The following is a 27053-nucleotide window of genomic DNA, read 5'->3' on the forward strand; positions in this document are numbered from 1 at the left end:
TGGGAGAAAAGTGCTATATGAAATAAGATTATTATGTGTTATGGATATTAAATTCAGCTCACTAGTGGCAAGATGTACAGTTGTATGTTATAGGGTGAAGGAGCTCTAATAATTTATATTTTATACCAAAATAACCAAGCTTTAAAATATTGGCAGAAAATAAATGTATTCCCCCCATGTTGTTTTGCAACCGAGTTCCTACAGTAATTACTTTTTAGAGTTTATTGTTGATCCTTAAATAGGAACTTAAAAAAAAAATGGAATTTAAAATGTACATAGACTTGTTGTAAAATGAGGTAATTATTGAACAAAATAAAAATGAGAAATCCTTCCTTTCCTTTAAGGAAGCTTTGATTTGTAATGTTATTTAATGATCTGCCCATTTCCCACCTTTTTCTTCTAGGCCGAATAAAAACAAAGGAAAGGTTTGTGCTGCTCTGGCAGAAGTTGGAGCCAGAGCAGTTAGAAAGGAGTCTCTCTCATTGCACTGCAGACTGGCTGCATCAAAAAGAACAAATCAAATATGGCTGCCTCCTGACAAGCAGAGGGTGTCCATTAATCATGCAGGCTTGACCCCCAATGCAAAGGTATCCATGTCACATGCCCAACTAGGACAGGGGATAGACACGACTTCATTGTCCTAAGACAGGAATACTCACTTCTAGTATCGATGTAGTAACAAATCGGGGAAGTCTAAAGCGGTTACTGACGTCTTCAGAATAAATTCAATAAAATTACATGTTTTTGTCAGGGGACTCTGATGGATTTAATTACACTTTTAAAAAAAAAATCTACATATAAATTCATCATCACTAAATGGATTTTAAGGAACGGGGCTGGATCAGGATACATATTTTTGTCACTATGTTTCTTTATTTTGGTCTTACATGAAACAGCAGCTTTAGGGCTGTTCTATACTGCACGCGCGCAGGAGTTTTAGTTGACTGAGGTTACTCAGCCTTTCTATAAACGTGCTGCGCGCACGGCAGTGAGCGTGGAACCGGCCGACAGGGGAGAGGATGAAGAAAATAAAGAACTCACTCCGCTACCGCCGCTGAAATGTATGTGTGTGTGTATGTACAATGTTAATAAACAATTTATTAAAGTATTTATTTCAAAACTTATTTAAACACACATACATACAGTACCTCACTCGCGCACAGCATACACACAAAAAGCATTCTGAAGAGTCAGGGCTCACTTTGAACTACAAGTCCCATAATCCCGCTCAGGATGCTGCGAGTTTGGGATCTGTAATACACAGCAAAGTCTCCTAAGGGCATAGAGAGTTCAGAGCAAAAAGAGGCCCCCCAATCCTAAGGATCAGAGCCTGCTGCTGGCTACATTACATTTCTCTTAAATCCCTTTTAAATAAACAGCCTGGTGGGAGAAACATACCTTCTCCCAACACAAAATAAATGTCACATTAACTAGGAGGGAACGTGCTGGACAAGGGGCTCATTCTCCAAGAGAAATACAGATGAAAAGCAAATGTGACAAAGACAAGGAGGGACGTGGCGGAGAGGAAGAGGCAAAGACGTTTCATTGTTTTAGTTTAGTTCCATCTTCCCAGCCCAAAATAAAAGCCCAGATGCTTGTGTGTACTTTGTGACTATACAAAAACCGACACGGTATAGCACATACACATGCATATAGAGCGGGGTTGGGGTATTAATAGAACTTGGCCAGATCCCTGGAGTGACATCAGTCATAACGCATCGTGATGTCATTGTGGCACTGTGCCACGCATCGCTCAATTTACCCAAACTGCTACGAAAACAGAGACCTAATGATGCATCGAGCTGGAGAATTTAATATCGAAAAAGGGGAGAGGGAGAACTGGGAACAGAAGAAAATGAGTGAAAAAGTCGAAAGAAAAGAATGACAGATTTCGCTCACTTGCTGTCGTATAACACCTAGTGGCACATTAGGGCTGTTGTCAGTAGCTTGCCAAAACTTATTTAGACGCTGTACATTTTCAGCGTAAATTGATGAGGCAGCTAATTGCTTCTAGAGACTAATGCAAAAACAGACTTCAATTAATGGAAAATTATTGTGCTAATCAAGCAAAAAAAAAAAAAAAAAAGAAGGGTATTGGGTGTTGCATAACTGTATTTTTGTTTTAAAATGCAGCTCTTCTACAGTGTATGGTTTGGGAAAATCCCCCATCTCCTCCACTCTAATGCCACCTTCATTGGCTGATCAATCTCAACTGCCCTGTTGGTCTGAATAGTTATTTGGGAATCAAGACAAAGTATACCTAAAAAGGTGATATACCAGAATACTTGGTCACTACTAAAAAAATGGCACTAAACAGAAAGATTTTCTGCTGCTTAAATTCTCATTTGCAGTCAAAGGAAAAAGATGCCACAGCAGCTCCCAAGTTGCATTAGTAACGGCAGCCTTCAGAAAACGTACAGTAGCAGCCATGGTGATTAGTAGACAAGCGTTAAATAACCGCACGCCATGAGCACAAAACTGATCTGTTTCCTATCAGAAGGCTGAGGTGGTGTCTTCCAATACATGTAAACACGGTGTAGGAAAATATCTGAAAAACGTATTTACATTCAATAGTTCATCTAAAGCAGGGCTGGGCAACGCCAGTCCTCAAGGGCCACCAACAGGTCAGATTTTAAGGATATCCCTGCTTCAGCACAGGTGGCTCAATCATTATGGCTGAGCCACCGGTGCAGACGCAAGGATATTCTGAAAACCTGGCCGGTTGGTGGTCCTTGAGGACTGGAGTTGGCCACTCCTGATCTAAAGTGATGCCAACTTAAAGGGTCACACTGAAACCTCGAGAAAGGTTCTGTTAAAGGTGCAATCCCAAACAGCAAGCACAATATATATATTTATAATTCGATAAGTTACTGAATATATTTGGTTTCCTTAAACAATGTAACCATGCTTAAAGCAAAGATGTGGCTTCTTTTGTTTTATAAATGAGTAGCGAGCCTCTCTAATGCCGTGTTGGTAACCGTACAGACTACATAATGAATGGAGGTAACGTTTAGGAATACCGTAGGTATTATTTTTTCTGCTTGCAGTGGCACACTTTAAATCTTATGGAGTTTCCAAAACTGCTGTGGCCGCTGCATGTAAAATTGTGTAAACTTCCCATTTATTTGGTAGCGCTGATCAACTTGGATCCCCAGGCTGCCATATGAACCACAGAGGAAAGGGTGAAATAACAAGACCAAAAGCCAGGGAGGATTAGAGCCTGCACGGAACACGAGGAGAAGAAAGGATCCCAGAGGTTTCATATGGAGGATAAGCCCTTTAATTCTGGCCATATGGGTTTTATTAGAGCTCAGATTAGACAAATGAATTCACACAGACTAAGTGGACACTCTTAGAGCTGCTCCTTCCTGAGAATAGGATGAGGCGCCGCTTCTGGGATAGGTTGCATGGGCCACTAGGAACATACAGAGATTAAATAATAATACACACATGCAGTGTGTGTGTATTTATCTACATATATATATTATGTATATGCATACATCTATATCAGCCCTCTTGGGCAGGGATGGTTTTAGTATTTTGCTGGCCACAGGCCGCTATAAGCACTTACCTTTCTGCTGCCCTGGCCGCCTCTTTGCAGCGTCCCGTCGCATGGTGATGCATTTCCATGACAACGGGACACCGTGACACATCACATTGTCATGGCTACGTGTCGCCACAACGCTGCAGGAGGTAAGAGACCTTAACAGAGGCCCCACGCTCCCCCCCAGAAATCAGTTTAATTGTTGTGGGGGGTAACAGAGCGGGTCTCTAACTGCAGCACCGCCCCCCCCTGAAATTTACCACCATTGGCCCAGGCCTATGCCTAAATACGGGCCTGCTTGGCGATCCATTGCTGGATAAAGGCCTCCCCAATCATCTTCCAGGCACCGCGGATGCAAGCCTCTTCTTCACGTTGCTCCAACACATTTAGATTTCATCTTCTCAGTTTACATGTGTCTTGGTCTTTTACTCTGTCTCGGAATCCAGTCGCGTAGCATCTTTGTCCAACAATGGTAATTTCTTCTCGTGACATGTCCGATCCATATGCCATTTCAATTTATACACACACGCACGATGTATAAAATACAATACATCTACTTACCAGTACGTCAAACGCCTAACTGCAGCAGACAAATGGATACACTAAATTCAGGTACATTAGTAGACAAGAGTTTCACTAATAGTCCGGGATCTAGGTTCTGTCGATTCCGCAAACTGAAATTCATGAATAGTCCTGCTCTGGCCATTAACAGGTTAAATTGTCAATGAACCAAAATGTTTATTTTTTCTATCAGAACAGAATAGTAAGAAAAATAAAAGACCCTGCAAAAGATTTACTTTGCTTTCCTCTGCATTAGTTATTTGATTTGTTATACACGTCACTAAACCACAACTTTGTTCCGTAAACAGGAATTAATGACTCGATAGGACAGATTTCATGCATGTAACGCCAAGATGCACAGGAAGAAAGAGGCAGATTTCTTAGATCTTTCAAACGCCCGTATTCCTGTAGCTTTATTTTGAAGTTAAGCTCAGGCAGCCTATGTCAGAGATACACAGTAACAGTGAAACTTGAGTTGTACAGGCACGTGGGTGAGAAGGGATCTGGCTCCGTGGAAATGGACATTGTCAGTATGGCAGTTAAATGGGAGCCCACAACATAGTAATAGTTATCGGTGGCATGAGATGTGCTGAAACTTCAGTCACTTCTCCTATCCAAGGCAAAGAAGGGTGGGGACCGTGTTGGTCCTTTCTTCCATCTAATAACAAAGGAGGGACAGGGAGTAGGGGGTATGATACCTTTTATTGGACCAGCAACAAGTATTGTATATCTGTTACAAGCTTTCGAACCTCTCAGGGGCCTTCATCGAGTCCTTCCCCTACCCTGAGAGGTTGGAAAGCCTGTAACATATCAACTACTTGTTGGTCCAATAAAAAGGTATCATACCCCCTACTCCCTCTCTTGTTACTACATCCCCTATCCAATGGCTCCAAGGTCAATGAGCTGATGAGGGATAAATGTACTGCATTTTACCCAGCTTTAGTTAAATTACAAACTAAACAGAACTCTGGGAATATACACATTTACATATACTATATACTGTACACATCAGCTAGCACACAACAAACTTTATTAAAAAATGCGGCCTCTTACACAGACTCGTCTGATCTGTTGTAGGCATCTTTTCTAAATCAAGGAGACACAAAAAGAATAACCAGAAGGGAAACGTATAGCACAGGGGTTTGGCTTATGAAGCATATTAGGGATATAAGAGACTAAAGGACGTATAAGCCCATTGCATAGTGCTCCCAGACAGTGCATAGAGGGAAGGATGGGTGGGAGAGCATGGTTTGGTACTGCTAATCTCCTCCAGTGGCTGAAGGTGAGGCGACACGGTGCCATGTGTCTTTCCTTACCACTCCTATCCTTTTAATCCCCTTTCACACTGCTGAGGATATATTGACATGCAGTACATCCTGTCCCAACCCCCCAGGATGATCCTCCCCGATGGCTCCAGGCCTCTTGTGATGGACACGGAGAGCCTGCGGATCTCAGCTGCGGTAGAGCAGCATGCGTTCTGCACAGGTTTGGCCCACTAGCCCTGCGTACTGTTTCACCGCCGCCTCATCACTGGGTCCCTTGCGCCTCTTCTTGTATATGCTGTACGGCATTACTGTCTGCTTGTGCAGCACTCGGACCCGGCCCAACTCTGTCAGCGTTTTTCTGTCCCCTGTGAAAACAAGTAGAGGTGACACCAGACACCAGTCCACTTCACATGGTCGTTTAACACACAAGAATGGGGGTGACCGGTACCAACATCTCTGCGGTGGCATTCACATAGCAGGACACAGCTACCGGAGCAGAAGTCCAGATACTTAACAAGACTGCACAGACAGGGCAGGATGGGAAGAAGCTTGGAATCTGACCGGTATTGATCAGATGTCTGCACACAAGGAACATCTGGGGCACAACTGCTGTACACAGGACTACCTCTGTGTTTGCAAAGCATTGGAGAGTCTTAGAGATTCCTCTCACTTTGTACATGTGCAAGCGTGAGCACGGAAAGCACAGACTCCTATTACTGTGCCACAGAGATGGGAAGGAGGCGTCACTAGGTTCAAGATTTAAGACTTCCTACTGACACGGCAGAATGTGAAACGTTCTACAATTCTTAATGAAATGTTTCAAATACATTTTATATTAACTTTCAATGGCTTCATTATAAAAAGGAAAGGAAAAAGTAGAACGTGTCAAATTTGCGTTAAATGTTATATCAACAAAAATGTACAAATACAAAAAATGTCCCCGGCGCAAATGTGGTGATGATGTTTACGGTACCATATCAAAAGACAGTCCTGGATGTAATGTCAGTCCTGTTAGTGGAATGTTACATCAACAAATTTGATGAGGTGAATTTTCTTCCAGGTGTGGTTTCCCAGGTAGTGTCTGCAATCACAGAGTACAAGTACAAGAGTCTATCTTGTAAGTAAGGATATTCTTCAACTGGTTGGGGTATCTGAGTCTGTATACTGCGCAATGGTGTGTTTTTTTCTTTATCTGTGATTGCAGACACTACCTGGGAAACCACACCTGGAAGAAAATTCACCTCATCAAATTTGTTGATGTAACATTCCACTAACAGGACTGACATTACATCCAGGACTGTCTTTTGATATGGTACCGTAAACATCATCACCACAATTTGCGCCGGGGACATTTTTTGTATTTGTATTGTTATTTGGATTTGAACGATCTATTGTTTATTGCCCCCTAGGCTGCATTTGTTGTTACACTCAAAGTCACTAATTTGGTGTAATCACTTGTAATCACTATTCACTTGGATCAAGCGCTGGTAGAGAGTTTTTTAGTTAGTTTGTAATTCATCAACAAAAATGTGTTTTAATATAATTTGTAATTACTGTTAAAACTGCAGTTTTTTTTCCTTTCTTCGTGTAACATTATGCGGGAGCTTCTCAGAGGCATTTGGTCACCTTAGAAAGGTACATACCTTCTTTTGGATTGGGATTAAAGCGGGTGTATTTGGAGCGTTCCAGCATAGGCAAACATTTTTCTATGGGTACCCAGGTATAGCTCTCCGGACACAGCAATTGCGATGGGTTATACTGACCCTGAGAACACAGAAAAGAAATCTTGATGGGCAGTCACAAGCCACAGCAGAAACAAGCACTGCAATAACTGCCATGTCTGACAGACTTTCACACCTTACGTTTCTGATGTCCCTACTTGACTGAAACATTGTATCCACGCTAACTTTATACTTCACGCTCCCATGGCCCAATTATTTTTTAGATTTTTGTCTCCTCCAAGCGGATACCGCTTCAGCTTTTTGTATCAGTGTTTTAAGATGACCCTATTTGTGCTTCATATTAAGTTATAAGATATTTGGTGGTCTCTCCCTTTCACCTCCCTCTGTACTTCCCAATGGAATATGGTTGAGCTTTCTAAGCAATAATAATATGAAAACAATCTTGTAATTAGCAACAAGTGATGGTGTAAACATTTAGCAAATGTGTATTTTATGGCAGGAAAGCCTGTGTTCTGTTTCACTTATTGTTTATCAGTGGAACAAACAGAGATAACACTCAAATACGTTCAATCTAAGTCCCATTACTCTAGGATAAGGGGACAGAGCCTTTGTTAGCGCCGGAAGACACTAATCGCCGGATGATAAGAGGGGTCTTTCACCCCCTAAACGTTCTCTCACAGTCTCAAGCATAGCACAGATAAAACTACAGGGCATTGTACGCTAAAAGATCAAAAGGAATGAATTCTTATTAAAAAAATATATAAAAAAACAATCCACGCATTCCTTAAGAGAAGACAAGAAACAGAGCCTGTAACTATTTTGCTGTGCAGCCTTTAAGAAGCAGCTGTTTATGCAAATGATTCCACCCCTTCTGATAATTAAAATGGCCTAATATAAAGCTGTGCCAACTACTTAACCTCGAGGATGATCTGATCACATCCAGAGGACAGTCACTAGGACAGTGATGGTCAACTCCAATCCTCAAGGGCCACCAACAGGTCAGGTTTAAAGGCTATCCCTGCTTCAGCACAGGTGGCTCAGTCTTTTGGTGGCTGTTGAGGACTGGAGTTGACCACCCCTGCACTAGAACGTATCTAGGGGAGACACCCGCAGGTCTTAGAGTGCTGTGGACACAATTGTTAGAGGACTCTCTTTAGCTACCTATGTCAACAGGAAGGCCCCCGATCATGTGATGGCTTCAAAAGTCATGAAATGCTTTGCGTCCAGAGGGTGAATGGTATTTAGGTGACGAGAAGCTCTTTCTAGGTTTTAAAATAAAGCTCCCCCCCAAATCCCCCACTATTTTCAGTCAGCAACTAATATCCTCTAACCTCCCCTAAGCACTAATTTGTCCAGGGGGAAGACATTTACTGTGTGTAAGCACTTGCAGAAACCACACACAATCAACAAGTCAGGTCTCTCCGTGTGCGTTAGGACACCTCCAGGTTATATTTTCTGGAAGGCAAAGGAACTTGATGAAAGTTTATGGAAAACATGCTGGAGTAATGGAGCGTTTGAAGAAAATATCAAACGGTTTGCAGGGTCAGTAAAGACAACAACTTGCTTGTTCCGTGTGCTCGCTTGCAAATCCACAGCCAGCGTCTTCATCTAGCGAGTCTGTGGCCAGAAGCTTGATACTAGATCCGGGGTGATCAACTCAACTCCAGTCGTCCTCAAGGGCCGCCAACAGGTCAGGTTTTCAGGATATCACTGCCTCAGCACAGGTGCCTCAATCAGTCGCAGCCTCAGCACAGGCCTCAATTGACTGATTCGAGCCACCTGTGCTGAAGCAGGGATATCCAGAAAAACTGACCTGTTGGTGGCCCTTGAGGATGACTGGAGTTGGCCACCCCTGTTCTAGTGAGTCTGTGACCAGGAGCTTGATACCTGCAGGTTATCCCCATCAGGTCTGAAGGATTAAACACGGCTGTTCAAAAAACAGGACAATGCATGGGTGGGACCTTATGGGTGGGACCTTATGGGTGACACATGGAGGGACTGGGTTCATGCCTTTACCACTCAAATATGAAAGGCTGCTTTCTTCTCATTTCAGATGAAGAATAGGGGCAGCATTGGATTTTTTACATAGAGAACTAGGAGTTAGCCTTTTTAACTATTGCCATATACTCAAAATATTGGCACACAAAGCAAGCCTAGTCACGACAGGATCAGAAGCAGGCTCTCTCCACCCCTCCCGACCCTGCCCTCTAAAGACATTTCAAAAGAAAGCCTGCAGGGATTTGTGGAAAGGTCTGGAAATATTGTTTGCTCTGTCATGTCCCAGCTAGGCAAGGGTCCGAAGGAGAACAGGGAGTGCGATTGGAACAAAGGGGGACACTTAATGCAGGGAGTCCACACAGAGTGACACGTGCAAAATTAAACATACACATCATTCCTGAGTCATGCCGCACTCACATCTGCATTCTGTTGCTGCACAATAACCCCTGTTGAGGTTTTATTAAAAGGGTATTAAGGTAGCTTTGCTCTTTGAGAGAACTCGCCGCTGCATAAACAAACCTTTCCCTAAACTGTCATCAGCAGTGCATTAGGGACAGCACCACATCGGTGGGGGTGGGAGGGGGGGGGGCGTGGGCGGAGAAGCTTTATAAAAAAATGTCCCCTTTTGGCAAACCAGTTTGTGTCAAATCCATGCCAAGTTCCCTTACCAAATAGTACACGTAGTAGCCGAAAGGTTAACGTACCCATCCCACCCCATTTTGTTATTGATTCCAAACATGCGGAAGGGGAAAGCTGCACTAATCTCAGATCTGAAAGACAAATTGATTAATATTGTTTTTTTTATTTTTACGATTGGTGGATATTGTTGCCTATTACCAGGATAGAAGCAATTAAAAAGTCGTGTTTTTTTTTTTAACCCTCGGTAATTGCAGTGCTGATTTCTCCAATAGTTGGGCAATGGTTAAAACCAACCCTCGGGAGAAAGGTTAGTGTGCTGGAGACCAATATCTGCAGATGGCTTTAGTATTCCTTTATGTTAATGCAGCCTGGAGTGGGGCAAGAAATAGGCATGTTTCACAAAATACAGAGGAAACGCTCAACGCCAATGTGACCAGTAAAGGGGGGGGGGGGGGGGAGGGGAAAGGGGGGGGGAGACACGGAGCTCTGAAGCACAAAGAAACAACTTCTGAAAAATGTCATGGTGCTCCAATGAAAATGAATAAAACCTGCGACAAAAGTTATCTTCTCTATTAGTGATGTATCGGGTACCCGGACCGATTTAAAGTACCCGGAAATTACCCGGAACCGGCCCAAGGCGCTGGGACCCTTCACAGCCGGTGCCGGTGAGAGCCGAGGAACATGTGACCAGAGCAGAAGCGTTATTAGACAACCGGGGAGTAGCTGCACCGGAAATTGGAAGTCGCGCTCCTCCCCGGCTGTCCAATAGTAACGCTCCTGCTCCGGTCATACGTTACTCTGCTCCCACTGGCACCGGCTGTGAAGGATGTCCTCAGCTGCTCCCACCGGCTGAAGAATGACGTCCTCTGCTGCCACAGCCTGAAGGATGTCTTCTGCTGCTCCCACCTGCTGCAGGCAAGTCAAAACTACCCAGCCGGGAAACATAACATTTCCCCCCGGGTACCTGGTCATTTTTGGGGCCTAGTACAACACTATTCTCTATACAAACAACAGTATTACTGCAACACCAGCAAGCAGTTTGCTATAGCTGCCTATGCATTTTAACTGTGGGGCAGCCTTACTGGTCTGAGTAATGGCAGCTCTAATGAAGGGGGTGTGGTGTGGAATGAGAGCCTCTGGTTGGCTGGAAACCAAAGCCCCGTAGGGCATGCAGTGCAAACCAAGCACTTGTTCAGAATTCTTGGTATGCAACTGTACCTCACCCTCTGTAAAAACACACAAAGTCCCCAGATACTCACACTTGCTGTAGCCCTGAGAACTCAGCCTCTCACATAGCATCAGCATGGCCTTCAAGAAATGCTGGGAGCTCAATGTTGCAGAGTATCACTGGAGGAGTATTTCCTGTTGCGGAGTATCACTCTGCAACAGGAAAATGGCTAATCTGCAGGGCATGTGCGACATTCTAGCTCTATGAGCTATTGAGGTTTCACCTGTGCCAACAATGGCACTTCACAGAAATAGGTTTACTAAAAAAAAATGTAATGCAATATGAGAAGTATCAAACAAAATAACCAGTTATTTCAAGAGGAAAGTACAGATATTTTGTAACATCACATGTCTAGTCTTCACGTGCATACCAGCTATTTAACTGCCTGCTCTTTCCCTTCCCACTCCACCTATGCTTCTTTTTGCCCATACCTACGCCTTCTTTCACTACTAACTTGCCTTGTTCCCGAGTCCTATTGCCCATAACCCTCTCTCTATGCCACATCTTTCTCTTTACCATTATTTTGCTTCATTTTGCCTGCCCTGCCCGTTTTATCTGCTCTATACCATGCCCCCATGTTAGCACCTGTTCCTATTGTTTATGTAATTTAGGCAGGGCAGAGCATGGAGAATAAGACAGGGGGATTTATAGGCTATTTCAAGGTGCTCAACTCCAGTCCTCAAGCCCCCCCAACAGGTCAGGTTTTCAGGATATCCCAGCTTCAGCTCAGGTGGCTGAATCAGAGGCTCAATTGAAGCCTTAGCCTTTGATTGAACCACCTGTCCTGAAGCAGGGACTGGTTGAGCCACCTGTGCTGAAGCAAGGATATCTTGAAAACCTGACCTGTTCGGGGGCTTGGGTTGAGCACCCCTGGGCTGCTTGGTCACAGAGGATTATAATACTAGCAAAATTAAAAGGAACGGCAGATTTAAGACAATCTTTTTGTTTTTCTTAGAGAGAGGGCTTTAACGATTTATCAGCCAAAAATACGTAAAGTCGTGAGCAGCAGTGCCGAATAAAATATCACCGCCGCAAGAAAGGTTAAACCTCACGTGCAAATCCCTTCAGCTTTTCTATTCCAGACTAGTACAATAACCACTTAACAAGTTGCCAAGCAGGTCACAGTGGGGTCTGGTGTAGACCGAGTCTCTGCGACAATCCAGAGTTTACAGGCATGAGGGGCCTCGTATTCAAGCCACAATCTTGCCCAACATTAACATGCAGCTCAACACTTTAAGAGCAGCCAATTACAAGCACTGCCCGAAATATTTTCCCGTAAAATCCCAGAATTTATTGATTTATAAATTCATGTTAGTTTTAGGGATTACCACCATCATGGGGGGCCCTTTAGTTAACACCTGAGAATCCTTTGCGCGTCTCATCTGGATCGTCTTTTTCCCTCCCAAGTGAGCAAAGTGGCTTCATCAGGGCTGGTATTAAAGCTTCAGATGATTCTAAGGTTGAGATTATAGTCAGCGCGATTGTGCTCGCATGCGCGACAAGCACAAATGGCATAATGCCTATGAGGCCGCCCCCAGTATGCGCATGACGGAGCGCGATGGCGCTGACCGCATTTTGAAAAGACAAAAAATGTATTTTCAAGCATGGCCGCGTGACGTCCGCATCACGTGAGCAGTTCAGCCAATGAGGGCGAAACAGCTTCGTGACCTGTCCCGCCACGCCTCCCCAATCGCTTGCAGCTCAGTTCACACATCGCTGGGGCTGCAGGCGTGCGCTAGTCCAGGGGAGCGCAAACTTTTTGTGCTGCGCCCCCGTCTCTCTGCCCCTGGCTCTCCCCCCCCCACCTACCTTCACTCACGTCAGATGACGCTGCGTGGGCGTGTGACGTCAGGTCACATGGTGCTGCGGCGTTGCCACTGCAACGCAACACAGACGGCTGAATCCCGGTAAGTAAATAGTTGCATGGGCCTCACACGATCCCCCAGCATTTAATTTAAATGCCTGGGTGAAGAGCGCGGGGCCTCTGCAACTGCCCACACCCCCCCAGCACAATCTCCCGCCCCCCCCCTGGGGGAAGCGACCCCCACTTTGCGCACCGCTGCGCAAGTCTATGCGCTCCGTCACACGCAAGTAGTATAATCTTATCCCAACATGGCATGCTGCATAGTTACATAGTGGATGCGATTGAAAAAAGACATACATCCATCAAGTTCAACCTATGCAAAATATTTAGACAGATACTTTATCCTATATCTGTACTTACCGTAATATATACACACACACACAGACACACACACTAGATGGCAGAGGTGCTTGTATATGTGGATAGATTGTACATTTATAAGACATACACACAAGCATGTATACTATGCATGGAAGGGGGCTGTTTTAGTAATCTATGCAGTAAACTTCTTAATAGCCATCACATTACTACATAACAAACCCTTCCCAAAAATTGCACCCAAATTGATTCACTGGAGGTGTGCACACCGTCTCTCCTGTTCCTTCCCACCTGTCTCTCCGCACACAAACCCTAGCTCAGACCCCTCCCTCCAATGATGTCCCCTTCTAATCACTTTATACCAGGAGTGGGCAACTCCAGTCCTCAAGGGCCACCAACAGGTCAGGTTTTCAGGATATCCCTGCTTCAGCGGCATTTATTTCCATGCAACAGTTTTGAAAAATATGTTCAAACAAACACCATTTTAAGAAAGCATGTGTTGTAAATATATATATATTAAAAAAAAAAAACAACAACGCAAATTCCATGTACAATATTCTATTTCAAACAGTAGCTTTGCTTTGTTTTTACCTTGTATTGCATCTTTGGGCAAGTGTGGATATAAAAGCCCATATAATAATAGCAGAGTTCAGCAGCTTTCTCATGTAGTTCCCTTGTGAAAGCGATTTCTCTGTTGGCAGAGAATTCAAAATGAATATATAAACACGGTCAGAAGAAGACCTCACTGAACTTCTGCAGCATTAGGGCAATCAAAATGGAATTCTCCAATCAAGGAAGCCAGTGTTTTCATTTGCACCGAGGTCCCTAATTTCATATGATTAGAAGCCCAGTAATAATCCGTTACTGCAATAGTTGATACATAGGTAATAGTTTAGGTCTCCATTTCTTACTATTTTCAGTAGTAAGCATTATATATACAGGCATACCCCGGTTTAAGGACACTCACTTTAAGTACACTCGCGAGTAAGGACATATCGCCCAATAGACAAACTGCAGCTCGCGCATGCGCCTGTCAGCACGTCCTGAACAGCAATACCAGCTCCCTACCTGTATCGAACCTGTGCGCAAGCGGGGAGACTATAGAGCCTGTTACAAACACGTTATTTACATCAGTTATGCATGTATATGATGATTGCAGTACACTACACGCATCGATAAGTGGGAAAAAGGGAGTGCTTCACTTTAAGTACATTTTCGCTTTACATACATGCTCCGGTCCCATTGCGTACGTTAATGTGGGGTATGCCTGTACACTTTTCAATAGATATATATATATATATATATATATATATATATATATATATATATATATATATATATATATATATATATATATATATATACTGTATATATATATATATATTTAAAAAAATTCAGTCAATTTTGCAGTAAAGCGATGAATCCAGGGGCGGCCAACTCCAGTCCTAAAAGGCCACCAACAGGTCAGGTTTTCAGAATATCCCTGCTTCAGCACAGGTGGCTCAATTAGTGGCCAAGTCATTATGCCAACCACTGATTGTGCCACCTGTGCTGAAGCAGGGATATCCTGAAAACCTGACCTGTTGATGTCTCTTGAGGACTGGAGTTGAGCACCCCTGAATTAAAGCGGATGACCAAGCCGGCAGATTTTTCCGGAGGGTGTCCCCTGCTTCCGGAGATACTTACCTCCAAACTAGATGCCGTTAGCCACTGTTCTCAGCTCCCAGGGTTTAATAATAATAATAATAAATATATATATATATATATTCACACACACACTTGCAAAGATTTCCCGCCCTGCGAACCAATAGGAAGTTGCGACGTCATCGATGCAACTTCCTATTGGCCCATGTAACGTGGGAGCTTTAAAATGTAAAGTCCAGCTTGCTCAGCCGGAGCAGATACTGACACCTACTTCAGAAATAAGAATCTCTGGAAGCAGGGGGTCCCCAGAACGGAAATTAATGGGGTTCAGCTCCAAAAGACCCCGTTTCAAGTCTATATTAAAAAATTAAAAAAAAAATAAACTTCACAAAAAAATGTCATTGGCATAGATTACTCCTTTAAGGGACCTTACACTTCACTGCAAAATTTGCTGAAACCTGACCCATTACAAGTCAATGGGGCTTCCAGCACCAGGTGTGTTATGGCAGAAGACTGCATAGTGAATATTGGCCTTTATCCTAAAACTAGGAGCATCGCCGTACTAGCACAGTAGGTGATAAACCTGCTCTCACCCAAGTAGCTGACGTCTCCCCTCCCCCCCCAAACCTTCTTACCGTAGGGCAGAGTACACCCCAGGGGAGATGAAGGAGTAATCGGGGTCATAGTAGAGATACACTGACGAGATGCAATATGGGAGGATGTCAATAACTCCGACGGCAATGATCTTCCCGTCCAGCCAGTATTGCTGGTGAAAGGAACCGTAGCCACATGCGGGGCCGCAAGGCCGAGTCTCCGGCTGCACGAAAGCAAGTCAGGAAAGGTAAATCACATTTCAGTGGGGAAAGCAGTTCTGCTATATAAACCCAGGGGAAAGTGGTTCTGCTACATAGGGACGGGGGTAAAGATGCGGATTCTGCTATATGGGGAGGACGCGTTCTGCTATATAGAGACGGGGAAAGGGAGTGTATGTGTGTGTGTGTATATATATATATATATATATATATATATCTAAAATATATATATATATATATATATATATTACATACATATACATACATACACACACACACACACACACACACACACACACACATCATCATGTGTGTATCATGTGACCTCTGCGCTCGAAAGTCTACGGCAGGGAGAGGAGAATATAATATATATATATCCCTACACACACACCCCGTGTTAGCCGAGCTTTAATAATCAAAAATGAATAGACGATAACGTACTGTGGCTACCGAAATGCTTTTATTTGTGCGAGCTTTCGAGATACAATGATCTCTTCTTCCAGCGATGTTACAATGAATAAAGCAGGCAAGGGGTTTACTCAAAAACAGTGCATATTGAAATATACACACACACACACACACGATCCCTGAGAGGGGCATTATTATGTGTACTTCCTGCACACCACAAACCAGACACAACAAGGTTAGCTGGAGCATGGTTTTTAAACTGAGCTAATGTCCCCTCTTCCACTTTCCCCGTGCAGAGAGGGCATCAAGTGATTTGAAGAGCAAACATGCCACAGGCCCCTTCAGTATCCATTGATCTCAGAGGAATGAGTCACTTTGGTGTGTGCCTGCCAGTCCGATTGTTTTTCTTGGGACAGACTGAAGGAAGAGCTTCTGAGTTGGTCGCATGGCATGGATATTAAATCCCTCTGCTGTGTCTTACTTTCCACATAAATCTGACCTTGTTGCTTTGACACTCGAGAAGCCGGCAGGGAAGGGCCAGTGTAAAAACTGTACCCATAATACACCGGGGAGACGATAGAGGTGGGGGGAAGACAATAGATATGTGTGGGGTGGGGGGGAGATGGTAGAGGTGGGAGGGGAAAGACACGATAGAGGTGAGGGGGGGGGGGGAGACACGATAGAGGTGAGGGGGGGGGGAGACACGATAGAGGTGAGGGGGGGAAGACACGATAGAGGTGAGGGGGGGGAAGACACGATAGAGGTGAGGGGGGGGGAAAGACACGATAGAGGTGAGGGGGGGGGAAAGACACGATAGAGGTGAGGGGGGCGGGAGACACGATAGAGGTGAGGGGGGCGGGAGACATGAGAGAGGTGAGGGGGGAAGACACGATAGAGGTGAGGGGGGGAAGACACGATAGAGGTGAGGGGGGGAAGACACGATAGAGGTGGGGGGGAAGACACGATAGAGGTGAGGGGGGGAAGAGACGATAGAGGTGAGGGGGGGGGGGGGGGGAAGACACGATAGAGGTGAGGGGGGGGGAAGACACGATAGAGGTGAGGGGGGGAAGACACGATAGAGGTGAGGGGGGGGAAGACACGATAGAGGTGAGGGGGGGAAAGACACGATAGAGGTGAGGGGGGGAAAGACACGATAGAGGTGTGGGGGGGAGAGAATAGTGCAGACAGCGAGGGGCATGGAGGCTGTAAACATTTGTTTTACTACTACTTGAACAGGAAATGGCATTTATTGTATAATGCAGAGCATGTGGTTAGGGATTAAAGGTGTAGGATTTCTTAACATATACTAAAAATCAATTTGAAGAATGATCTGTATTAACCCTTCTCTCCCACTCAACACGTTGAAGGATCCAGTGGAAGGCAATGGGTTAAATACGTGTGGTGAGAGGGGATATGAGCGCTTTCCAATCTAAAAAAAATAGAACCAGCTCTACAGTCCATCTGAATATCTAAATGTGTTTTACTTACATAGCTTTTCAGTGAACCCAAATCCCCCAGGGGAAGTTAATATGGTTCATAAAACCATTGTTACCTTTATCAGTGGTGCTCAACTTGTCCTCAAGACTCCCCAACAGGACAAGTATTCAGGATATCCCTGCTTCAGCACAGGCGGCTCAGTCAGAGAGGCTCAGTCAGAGACCGAGCCTCCTCTGCTGAAGCAGGGACTGATTGAGCAACCTGTGCTGAAGCTGGGACATCCTGAAAACCTGACCTGTTGGGGGATCTTGAGGACTGGAGTTGAGACCACAGATGTATATAAAACACAACCAAGACATGGAGTACACCAGCTCACTGTCACTACTTATTGCTTTACCCATTGAGAGCAACGATTCCCACTTCCAAACGTATATTAGTTGGTCGCCTTGCAGGTGGGTACGGAATCTCCAGATAAAATTCTGCAGGGTGCGTTAAAAAGGCAACCCCACATACCATGTCCAAACAGACTGGATTGGAGACAATTTACAGGTGTAATCTGTTTAGGTTTAAATATCCCATCACCCCCTAAACTAACAAGTGTATCATTTGCATCCAGTAAAAAATAATCTCTTTTCCCCCCCTCTGGGTCCAAACCTGGTGTATACTTGGTGGCGGGGGGAGGAGGGAGGGACCGGGAATCTGGGACGCCTGACCAGGCCCCCGAATATGAGAGGGACGGGAAGACCCACGCTAGGCATTGACGAGGTGATAAAAAACCTGCTCACTATAAAGGCTAACGAGTTGTATTAGTCATGAGCAGCATAGGAATGCAAAGGAGGCGAAATGTAGGCCCCTCCACACGTGGATCTGTTCAAGGACCCCAGCCCGTCAAATTATCGGTGTAATTACTGCAAGGCTTCCCATTTACTCAAGCGTGGGTGGTATTTAACCCTTTGGAGGGTGCAGTGAATGAAGTGCATCAAAAAAACGAGACAGCCATTACAAAAGCACAGACACATTAACCAAAATAAAATAAAGACCCGCACATCTGACAGAGACATAAACAGGAAACGGATACACAAGGGAGACCGAGTAATCAACATTTCCCCCACGTCACTGTGCAGACACCTAGGAGAGTCTTACCTCCAGCGGAGAATCGCAGAGAAACCTGGTGAACTGCAAACGCAGCCGGGAAAACGTGGTCCGGGCGAGCGGGAGGTGGAGAAACGAGAGGAGAGAGAGGTCAGCATCACGGAACACGGTGTCATGTCTGACAGAATTAACCCTTTCCTGTTAATTGTGTCATGTCTGACAGAATTAACCCTTTCCTGTTAATTAAAAATCTCTTTAGCCTGGTTTCCTTCGAACAGTTTAAGACCTTCAACTTCTCTAAATCGCCTTACAAAGTGTCCTACAATGTTCTGAGAAGTGTTTAACATTGGAGCTGGGAGGTGCTTTTTATACTACCCATGCCACCCATGTCACAAAGAGTTATGCAAATCTTACCTCACAATGCTGATGACGTAAAGGCCAGCTGACCCACTCTGGCTACAAGAGGCTGCAGGACAGCCTATGCATATTGCAAGGATAACAAATAGCACAGGAGTGGCCCACTCCAGTCCTCAAGTGCCACCAACAGGTCAGGTTTTCAGGATATCCCTGCTACAGCACAGGTGGCTCAGTCAAGGACTGAGCCACCTGTGTTGAGGCTGGAACTGATTGAACCACTTGTGGTGAAGCAGGGATATCCTGAAAACCTGCCCTGTTGGTGGCTCAAGGACAGGAGTGGCCCACCCTGAAATAAGTGCGGATGACAAACGACTTTTTAGGTTACCCTAAACTAGGGGTGCTCAACGCCAGTCCTACACCCCCCAACAGGCTAGGTTTTAGGGATATTCCTGCTTCTGCAAAAGTAGCTCAATCTAAATGACTGAGCCACTGATGGAGCCGTGATACCCTTAAAACATGACCCGTTGGTGGTTCTCGGGGACCGGAGTTGAGCACCCCTGCCCTAAACCATTGCCAAATTCCTGCACAGGTTAGGCATAGTCACAAGTGAAAGGGTTAGTTGGTCACACATGTAGGACTGGCGCCTTCATTTGCATCGCTAACAAGATCGTTCGCAATTGGCGTCTATGACATGTCCAGCATTCTGTGCGCCCAACGACAAACCTGGCAACACTCTACAATACTTCTACCTTCTCTCTCACCATAAACGTTTCTCCCACTTTGAGCAATAGAGTGAGCCTCGAGAAAGAAGAAGAAGAATTAGGGAAAGACCTTTTCCCCCTCACGCTTTGAAACCCCTTTTCAACAAAAATGGACAAAAGGGGGGTCATAGGAACCAAGGAGGAGTCCAGTAATTTCATAACAATATGTGAATGTACAGACATGATCTCCATTGCACCCTAAAAAAATCCCCACTAACTTAGCAAAGGAAACCAGGCTTAATGATTTATTGTGGACTTTAAGAGTGCTATGTAGCTCTGGAGTTGGCAACCCTTTGATAAACACCCATTTCAGGATCACTATGCCCCGAATTAAGGGGTAATGCAGGGGTCTCAAACTCAGTCCTCAAGGGCCACCAACAGGCCAGATTTTATGGCTATCCCTGCTTTAGTCCAAGCGGCTCAGTCAAAGACTGGTGGCCAACTCTAGTTCTCAAGGTCCACAACAGTTCATGTGTTAAGGATATCCTTAAATCTGGCCTGGTGATGGCCCTTGAGGACCGAGTTTGAGACACCTGGGGGTAATGCATGAAAATATCAATGAGAAGAGACAAATGCAGAGAGGATACTGCCCATGAGAAAACAATTAGAAACATCCCATTTATTAGGAAGTGTTACAATAAAATCAGACAAAATGGAAGTACAGCTAATACAAAAAAACAAATTCAACCATTGCTGGTCTTTCACAAAACATTTTACTGATGAAAGAACTCAGAAAATGTACATTTTTGGTCAACTGGTTTTGTGTTTAGTAAAATTCCTTCAAATAACCTTTTGTATGAGACATTTTATCCAATAAGCAATTAGCGCTATTACTTATCACAGCAGCAGTGATCTGCTCGTTCTCTCACATTGATTAAGAGCAAGAATGTCGCTCCAAAGCTTTCTTTTTAAGAGTGTAAGTAAAATATCAATGTCATGTTCAGATTGTGACTGTGAGCAAATTACAGCCTTTATATGGTATGTGTAGGTGTTGTTCCAAGTGTTCTGTGTGTATGTGTGTGTGTGTGTCTGCTTTGTGTCTCTGTGTGTGTTTATTTCTGGACAGTTCAGAAGTAAATTTTCCCACTAAGAGCTCTGGACTTTTATCTGTCGACAAGTTTCGGCTCAGAAAAAAAAAAAAAAACCCAAAGTTAAAACTACAAAATGTTCTAGTTTAAATGGGACCAAGAATGTAGAAAAAACAAAACAAAAATAGGCCAAGAATAATTGGAGATGGCATCAAACGCTTGTTAAAAATCACCAAATCAATGTTTTCATCTAAATAAAAGCACAGATTGCATGCCGAGAGCACCGGCCTACTTTATCGCCAATTAATTGCTGGCTCATTTAAACCTGTCCCGTGCACGTTTTTCCATATTTGGTAGCTTTAAATGACGGGTGTTCTAATTTCCAAACCCGCTGCTGACGGTCTTACTGCGGTGTGTGGCATCTCAGCAACAGCAAAAACGAATACAATGACACACGGTGAGAATGGACAGTGTGTACACGGCTAATTTTCTGCCTGTTGCAGATTGTGGTCAGGGGAATAAGGAAATGTAACGCATTGCACCCCTGACACATAACATTAGTGTCACTACATTGACAATGTATAGGTTTGGTAGGTTTCATTTTTATACAGCACCAGCCATGGAACCCCAAGCACACAACAACCACGAAGTTACGTTTCCACTCTTTCCCTTTCCTCCTTATCCAAATTGTAACCAATTAGGGACAAAGACCACATAACCAATAGGGCCCCTGTGTTAATTCTACACACAGCACTTTGAAATATGTTAGCAGCCTATACACATAACAAGCATGTATGCAGCATATCATAATCCAAATATACAGGCTATTTAAAATAATACAGTATATGGGTAAGAGCACCCGAATGACTTAAGCAATGTGGTTTTAAATAGATCTAGGAATTGTGTGGCAGACCTTATAAGGGATTCGCTCTGTCTTCTATCCGGGCTAATATCAAATAATATTCTTGTCGTAGGAATACTTTATCATCTGAAACTCCGTATGTGCACTCAACTGCAGACGAACAATTAAAATGTGTGTGAACAGCAGCCGTGCACTCGTCACTCTGATCGTGAAGCCACAAATAATATTAAGGTTTGCGGATACATACTCATGTGTTTTCCACAAACCCACAAGAGCCTGTTACAGGGACCCGGGAAACCAGCGCAAAGGCTATGACGTACTGTCCTGGAAATATTACAGAACAAACAGTTTATATTTTGCACTGGTATAGAAGAGAAGAAGCCTCACTTTTATTCTCAACATACCACACCCCCCCCCCCCACGCTGCCATGCCGCATGTGGAGAACCAGGATATGGGCCTGATGTACCAGAAATATGCTCGCCTTTCTCCCACGCACCCCAGGAGTGGCTGCTTCCATGCTTCTGAAGCAATGACTACCATTATGCTGTTGACCCCGGTGGCAGCGAAAAGGTTAAAGGGGCTACATACATAGACGTTATAGTAACCACCTGCCCCGTAAGTGACATTCAGATGTATTGCTGGTGTTTCTCCATGAATATATGTGCTTGTCATACGACCCTGTAGTTTTTTTTTTTAAAGGGACCAGGTTCTCCTGCTTCTCGCAAGCGAAGTAACATAACAGACAGTATTGTGGCAAATGAACTCGCTCTTCAAAGCTTAGTACTGCCTGTCCCTCTCCTGGAGCTGGCACGGCCTGAAATTTGCTTGCTGAGTCGGTGTTTATTTACAGTTCCAGGAATAGACGCCTTTCATCCCGCAGCTGCAAGGGCAGCCCCAAAGCAGGAGGGCTTGGGACAATGCAACGCTGGCACTGCCTTCTGCTCTACTCTTGCCATGGAAAGCCACTGGTGGGTGCATGTCATCCTTCAAACAAGCACAGGGCGCAGGCTGTCACAACAACCCAGGGGGTCCGTGTACTTGATGCCTGTAAATCCTTCAGCACGCTGCAAGATGTTCAGACAGATGGGTCCCTGTAATGGTTTGGCTATAAACCTCACTGACTGGGGTGGGGGAGGAAACCATCTCATAACTTTCTCACTGGAAGAAGAGCCTGCAGAGTATACAGGGATATAACAAATAAGTAAATATGGGAAGGATGTTGATCCAGAGAGTAATCGGATTGTCAATATTTGAAGTCGGGAAGGAATTAATTTTTCCCCTTATGAGCTATCACTGGAGAATGTGTCACTGGGGTTTTTTGTTTGCCTTCCTCTGGATCAATATACTATAAGTACGGATATAGGATAAAGAATCTGTCATCTAAATTTAGCATCGGTTGAACTTGATGGACGTACGTCTTTTTTCAACTTCATCTACTATGTAACTACAGAGTAATGAGTAAAAGGTCCATAAAAACTTAGATGAACTGGCCCAGACCCTATGTAAGGTGTTAAATATATTCCAACCAATACTTGGCACTGAGCTTTGGTAGTGGGTCAGCCAACAAGTGCGTGTCCTAAGGCAGGGGTTCTCAATTGTAGTCCTCAAGACCCACCAACAGGTGAGGTTTTCAGGATAACCCTGCTACAGCACAGGTGGCTCAATGAGGTTGAGAACCCGTCTTAAGGGACACACACACACACACACACACACACACACACACACACACACACACACACACTTACTTTGACCAAAGCCAGAACACCAGATGAACAATGCAATATATTGGGAAACGGACTACAAAATAAATATACATAGGGATATTGCATAGGGATAGTGCCTTCCACAATCAATATTTCATTTTCCTCATGCTGTGCAATTTACCTGCTTTTTATCATGTAGGTTTTTAAGGAGTGTCTTAAGTGTAACACACGATGTTCCTCAGCCATTAAACAGATGAATTCCCCCCACCATCAAAACCCCTGCATTATTGATGCTTCCTCAAACAGTCAGTGTATATGAAAACGATTCTTTGAAAATGATAGAATTTAACACCCATGTGCGATGTCCTGGAAAATGCAGACCAGTGTAATAAAGTTAAAACAAACATATTTTGCAGAATGTAAATAAATGTTTGGGGACCATCTAATGGCCACAACATTGTTAAAAATTTTTTTTTATTCTTTATCACTACTCAAGATGCACATATTGAATAGGAAAAAAATTAAAAATAAATGTTATATATATATATATATATATATATTTTTTTTATTATTAAACAGCCAGCTTGAACTGCAGCTTTAAGCAAGTGAACACATACACGAAAAAAAATGGGAGAGCTGGGAATTCTGTTCTTTTATAGAGAAGAATAAAATATGCAGGATTTAGAAATCCCTTTTCCCGGTAAGAAAACAAAACAACTTCCTCTCCCACTAAGCGTTCTCATTAAGTGTGAGGTCTAACAATGCCGTCATTAGTGGAGGCAATGTTTGTAGATCTGTAATTCCCATCTGGGCAGGACTGGCTGTTATTTGAGCACTTATTCTCTGCAAGACTGTGAAATCTGGCGATTATGCTTGGGTAATATCACGTGCAACTGGATCCTCTTGTTAACCCCTCTACGAGCAGGAGGAGGCCGCCGCCACTTATCCACACTTGGCGGTTAATCCTTCCCCAGTTAGGCAAATCGCTGCAGTATTAGATGCACAAACAGAAGAAGTAACTGGGGTCCCGTCTGTAAACTCGCGCTGGAGAGAGGTAAGATAGCAGGACACCCCTATTACATCTGTTACTTACACAATTTAATTATAAAGTATAATATGCATGGCGATTTGTACATCTACTTATGCCTTTCTGTATATCTACTACATATTTCAGACTGTTTGCCTGCGTCTCATTCTGCGCCCAAACTAGAAGACCTAGAACAACCAAACTTGGAAGGATTACTTTATGCATCAAAAGCAGGTGAATGGTCATGGTTTGAATCCTCTCGAGCACGGCAAAGGTGTGGCGCTGTTAGGAATGTTGAAGTTATTACAATTTCTTAAGCAAGTCAGTCACTGGGTGTTATGCCTGGAGGTTATGTATCTGGCACGTGTCATCATAATGCATACAGCCTGGTGGCAGATAAGGCGAGTCTGATAGCTATAAAGTTTACACAGAAAGGAGACGAAGAAAGAAAGCGGAAGTCAGTTGGCAGGCGAGGAGAAAAGAAGAACGCTGGAGAAGGAGAGAGAGAGGCAGAAAGAATTGGGGGCATCATAAGGTATTAAAGGAAAGACATGGGAGGGAGAGGTGAGGGGGGAAGCACCGGCGTAACTACAATTTTTGGGCACCCCTGCAAAAATGTTTTAAAGGCCTTCCACTGTCACTCTCCCCCCACACCTACTCTCCCCTCTCCCTATCTCTCAACTCAATTCCCCCTACCTCTCACATTCAATCCCCCCCCCCTCACTTTGCCTTGTGAACAATGTGGGACAGGGGCAAGGGCTCGAGAAGCTGAGGCCACACAGGCAGGTGCAGAAGTTTGGCCCAATTTCAAGGCAGGGTCAACTTCTGGCACCAACCGGGGCACAGGTACACCAGCAGGGCGTGCTGGTGGGGCGCTTGGCACAAGATCCCTATAGCAAACAAAGGTCCCGGCACGAAGGTTGGGCCTGACGTCGTCGTGCCCAACTTGATCAGTGCCGGCCGGCCAGGGTCCCCCCGCCCCCCTGCATTACAGGGTTTTACAGTAGTGTAGTTATGCCCCTGGGAGGGGTGGCGGGGAGGGAAAGAGAGAGGTGAGTAGGGGACTGGGGGCTGACAGGAGGGAGGAAAGGGAGGAGAGAGGAAAGGGAGAAATAGGGAGACCAGTGTGAAGCCGGGCACTTTAGCGAGTTCTATTATAAACTGTAGTCCCACATGGAAATACATTTAATGAAAGCTTAAAAAAAAAAAAAAAAAAAAAAAAAAAAGGCTACTGTCCCCAACTTGTCTCTTTTTGCTTTGTCTTATTTATTTTAACGTTTTCCTGGCAATATTGGTGAATATTGTAACCTAAAGTTTCACACCCCTTACTTCTGCTTATTTCGCATTATTTGACATCATGTTGATAAGTCGGATGACCTCATCATTGACATGGAAAAAGAAAGATTGACAGGAACCCCCATTTACAGCCCGCACCGTAAGCAAAATAAACGAACACATTTTCAGACTGTCATAAATAATTTAACAATAATGTCTCAGATTTTCATTTGGATTTCAGGGCATTCATAATGTAGGTTTAACCTATTAAACATATCACTGTCACAATCTGATGCTATATGGGACTGCTTTTGTAAACCTGAGTAATGGAAGACAGGTCACATCACTGGCGACCACGAGTGTTGGAAAGTCTCCCCCTAGAAATCTACCATTTATAGCATGAAATGCCCTAGAACAGGTTAACGGGGATGGTGCCTGGGTGTCGGGGGGCTAGGGATGAGCTTCGGATGGGAAATTCCCCAGGTCAGATAATGGAACTGCTGCTTACATGGATTCTGTTCAGCGTTAGCTCAAAGATGAAGACTGTCTGTTACTCTGACTTACTCCAACTAGAAAGGATGTATCCTGTGTGTCATAGGACCCCTGGCATGCCGGCACTCGTGACATTCAAGGTACATCACGGAGAACCAAAGAGGTTAAGGTAATCACATTTCAACGCAGGAGCTTATCCCCTTCAATGCAAGAGGGGTCCGATATACATTGCCAAGGAGTTAAAGTAGCAAAGGAATCGACTTTTAGTGGATTTCAGTAATACCTGCCTGGTGTCTTGTATTTATTTAAAGTGCCCATGTGCTTTGCACATCTGCTTTAGTTTGCGAGAGCACCTATTGTGGCTGTTTAACTAGTGAGTCTAAGATGAACTGCTAAAGATTTACAAGTTTCTGCACAAATTCTTCTCCCCTAGATCAGCAAAAGAGAGTTCAGTTATGTAGGACAAGCTTGGATCCCAGTACTCTATGTATGCTACAGACACCGCTGCACGGGAGTTCAACAACAGGTTTCTGGCATGATTCGGGAAAAGGGGCTCAGCGTTGGGCTGACGCAGCGTTTCTCAGCTTCTCGCCTCTGTCCGGGTTTCCGCAGCATTTACTGACAAATCACCAACTTCATCGGAAAAAAAAAACCTTCTATGTGGTTTGGGAATCTCATGTGCAACTTCTTAATAATCGGTTCAACAAAAGGTAACATCTTGCAGAAATAAGTTACAATCGGGCAGAAACGAAGGTGTGATAGGGAGGCAGAAGTACTCCCTAACCAAGTAATAAGCTATAATAATTACCAAGGTAAATGCCTTCATCTTTTGTTACAGATTAAATGTAACAAACACAAGCAGGATTCTCCTCCTTTCCACAAAGGGGAAACTAAGCAAAGAAAAATGAAAGCACTCTTCAAATGCTCAGCATATAACCTATGTTTGTCAATGTCCTTAATACAAATCATACGTGTATTTAATCATTAACCAGCAAAAGCATCCCTCTGTCTACACACCTACAAAATACATATACTGTAGGACATCCACTGGACAG

General features: G+C 44.2%; 1 protein-coding gene across 13 annotated transcripts in view; it reads right to left on the bottom strand.

Annotated features, from left to right (window-relative positions):
* Positions 1 to 4481: 4481 nt before the first annotated feature.
* Positions 4482 to 27053, bottom strand: part of ATE1 (arginyltransferase 1) — a 47053-nt gene continuing 24481 nt past the window's right edge. For all 13 annotated transcript variants that reach the window (XM_075612101.1, XM_075612096.1, XM_075612094.1 and 10 more), the window contains 5 exons: positions 18544 to 18576; positions 15379 to 15560; positions 13691 to 13790; positions 7014 to 7134; positions 4482 to 5735 (listed from right to left, as the gene is read on the bottom strand). In XM_075612101.1, the coding sequence (XP_075468216.1) occupies positions 5557 to 5735; positions 7014 to 7134; positions 13691 to 13790; positions 15379 to 15560; positions 18544 to 18576 (615 nt within the window). In that variant the 3' untranslated portion in view covers positions 4482 to 5556. The remainder of the gene's footprint in view (positions 5736 to 7013; positions 7135 to 13690; positions 13791 to 15378; positions 15561 to 18543; positions 18577 to 27053) is intronic.

The sequence above is a fragment of the Ascaphus truei genome, chromosome 8 (assembly GCF_040206685.1).
Source record: "Ascaphus truei isolate aAscTru1 chromosome 8, aAscTru1.hap1, whole genome shotgun sequence".
NCBI lineage: Eukaryota > Metazoa > Chordata > Amphibia > Anura > Ascaphidae > Ascaphus > Ascaphus truei.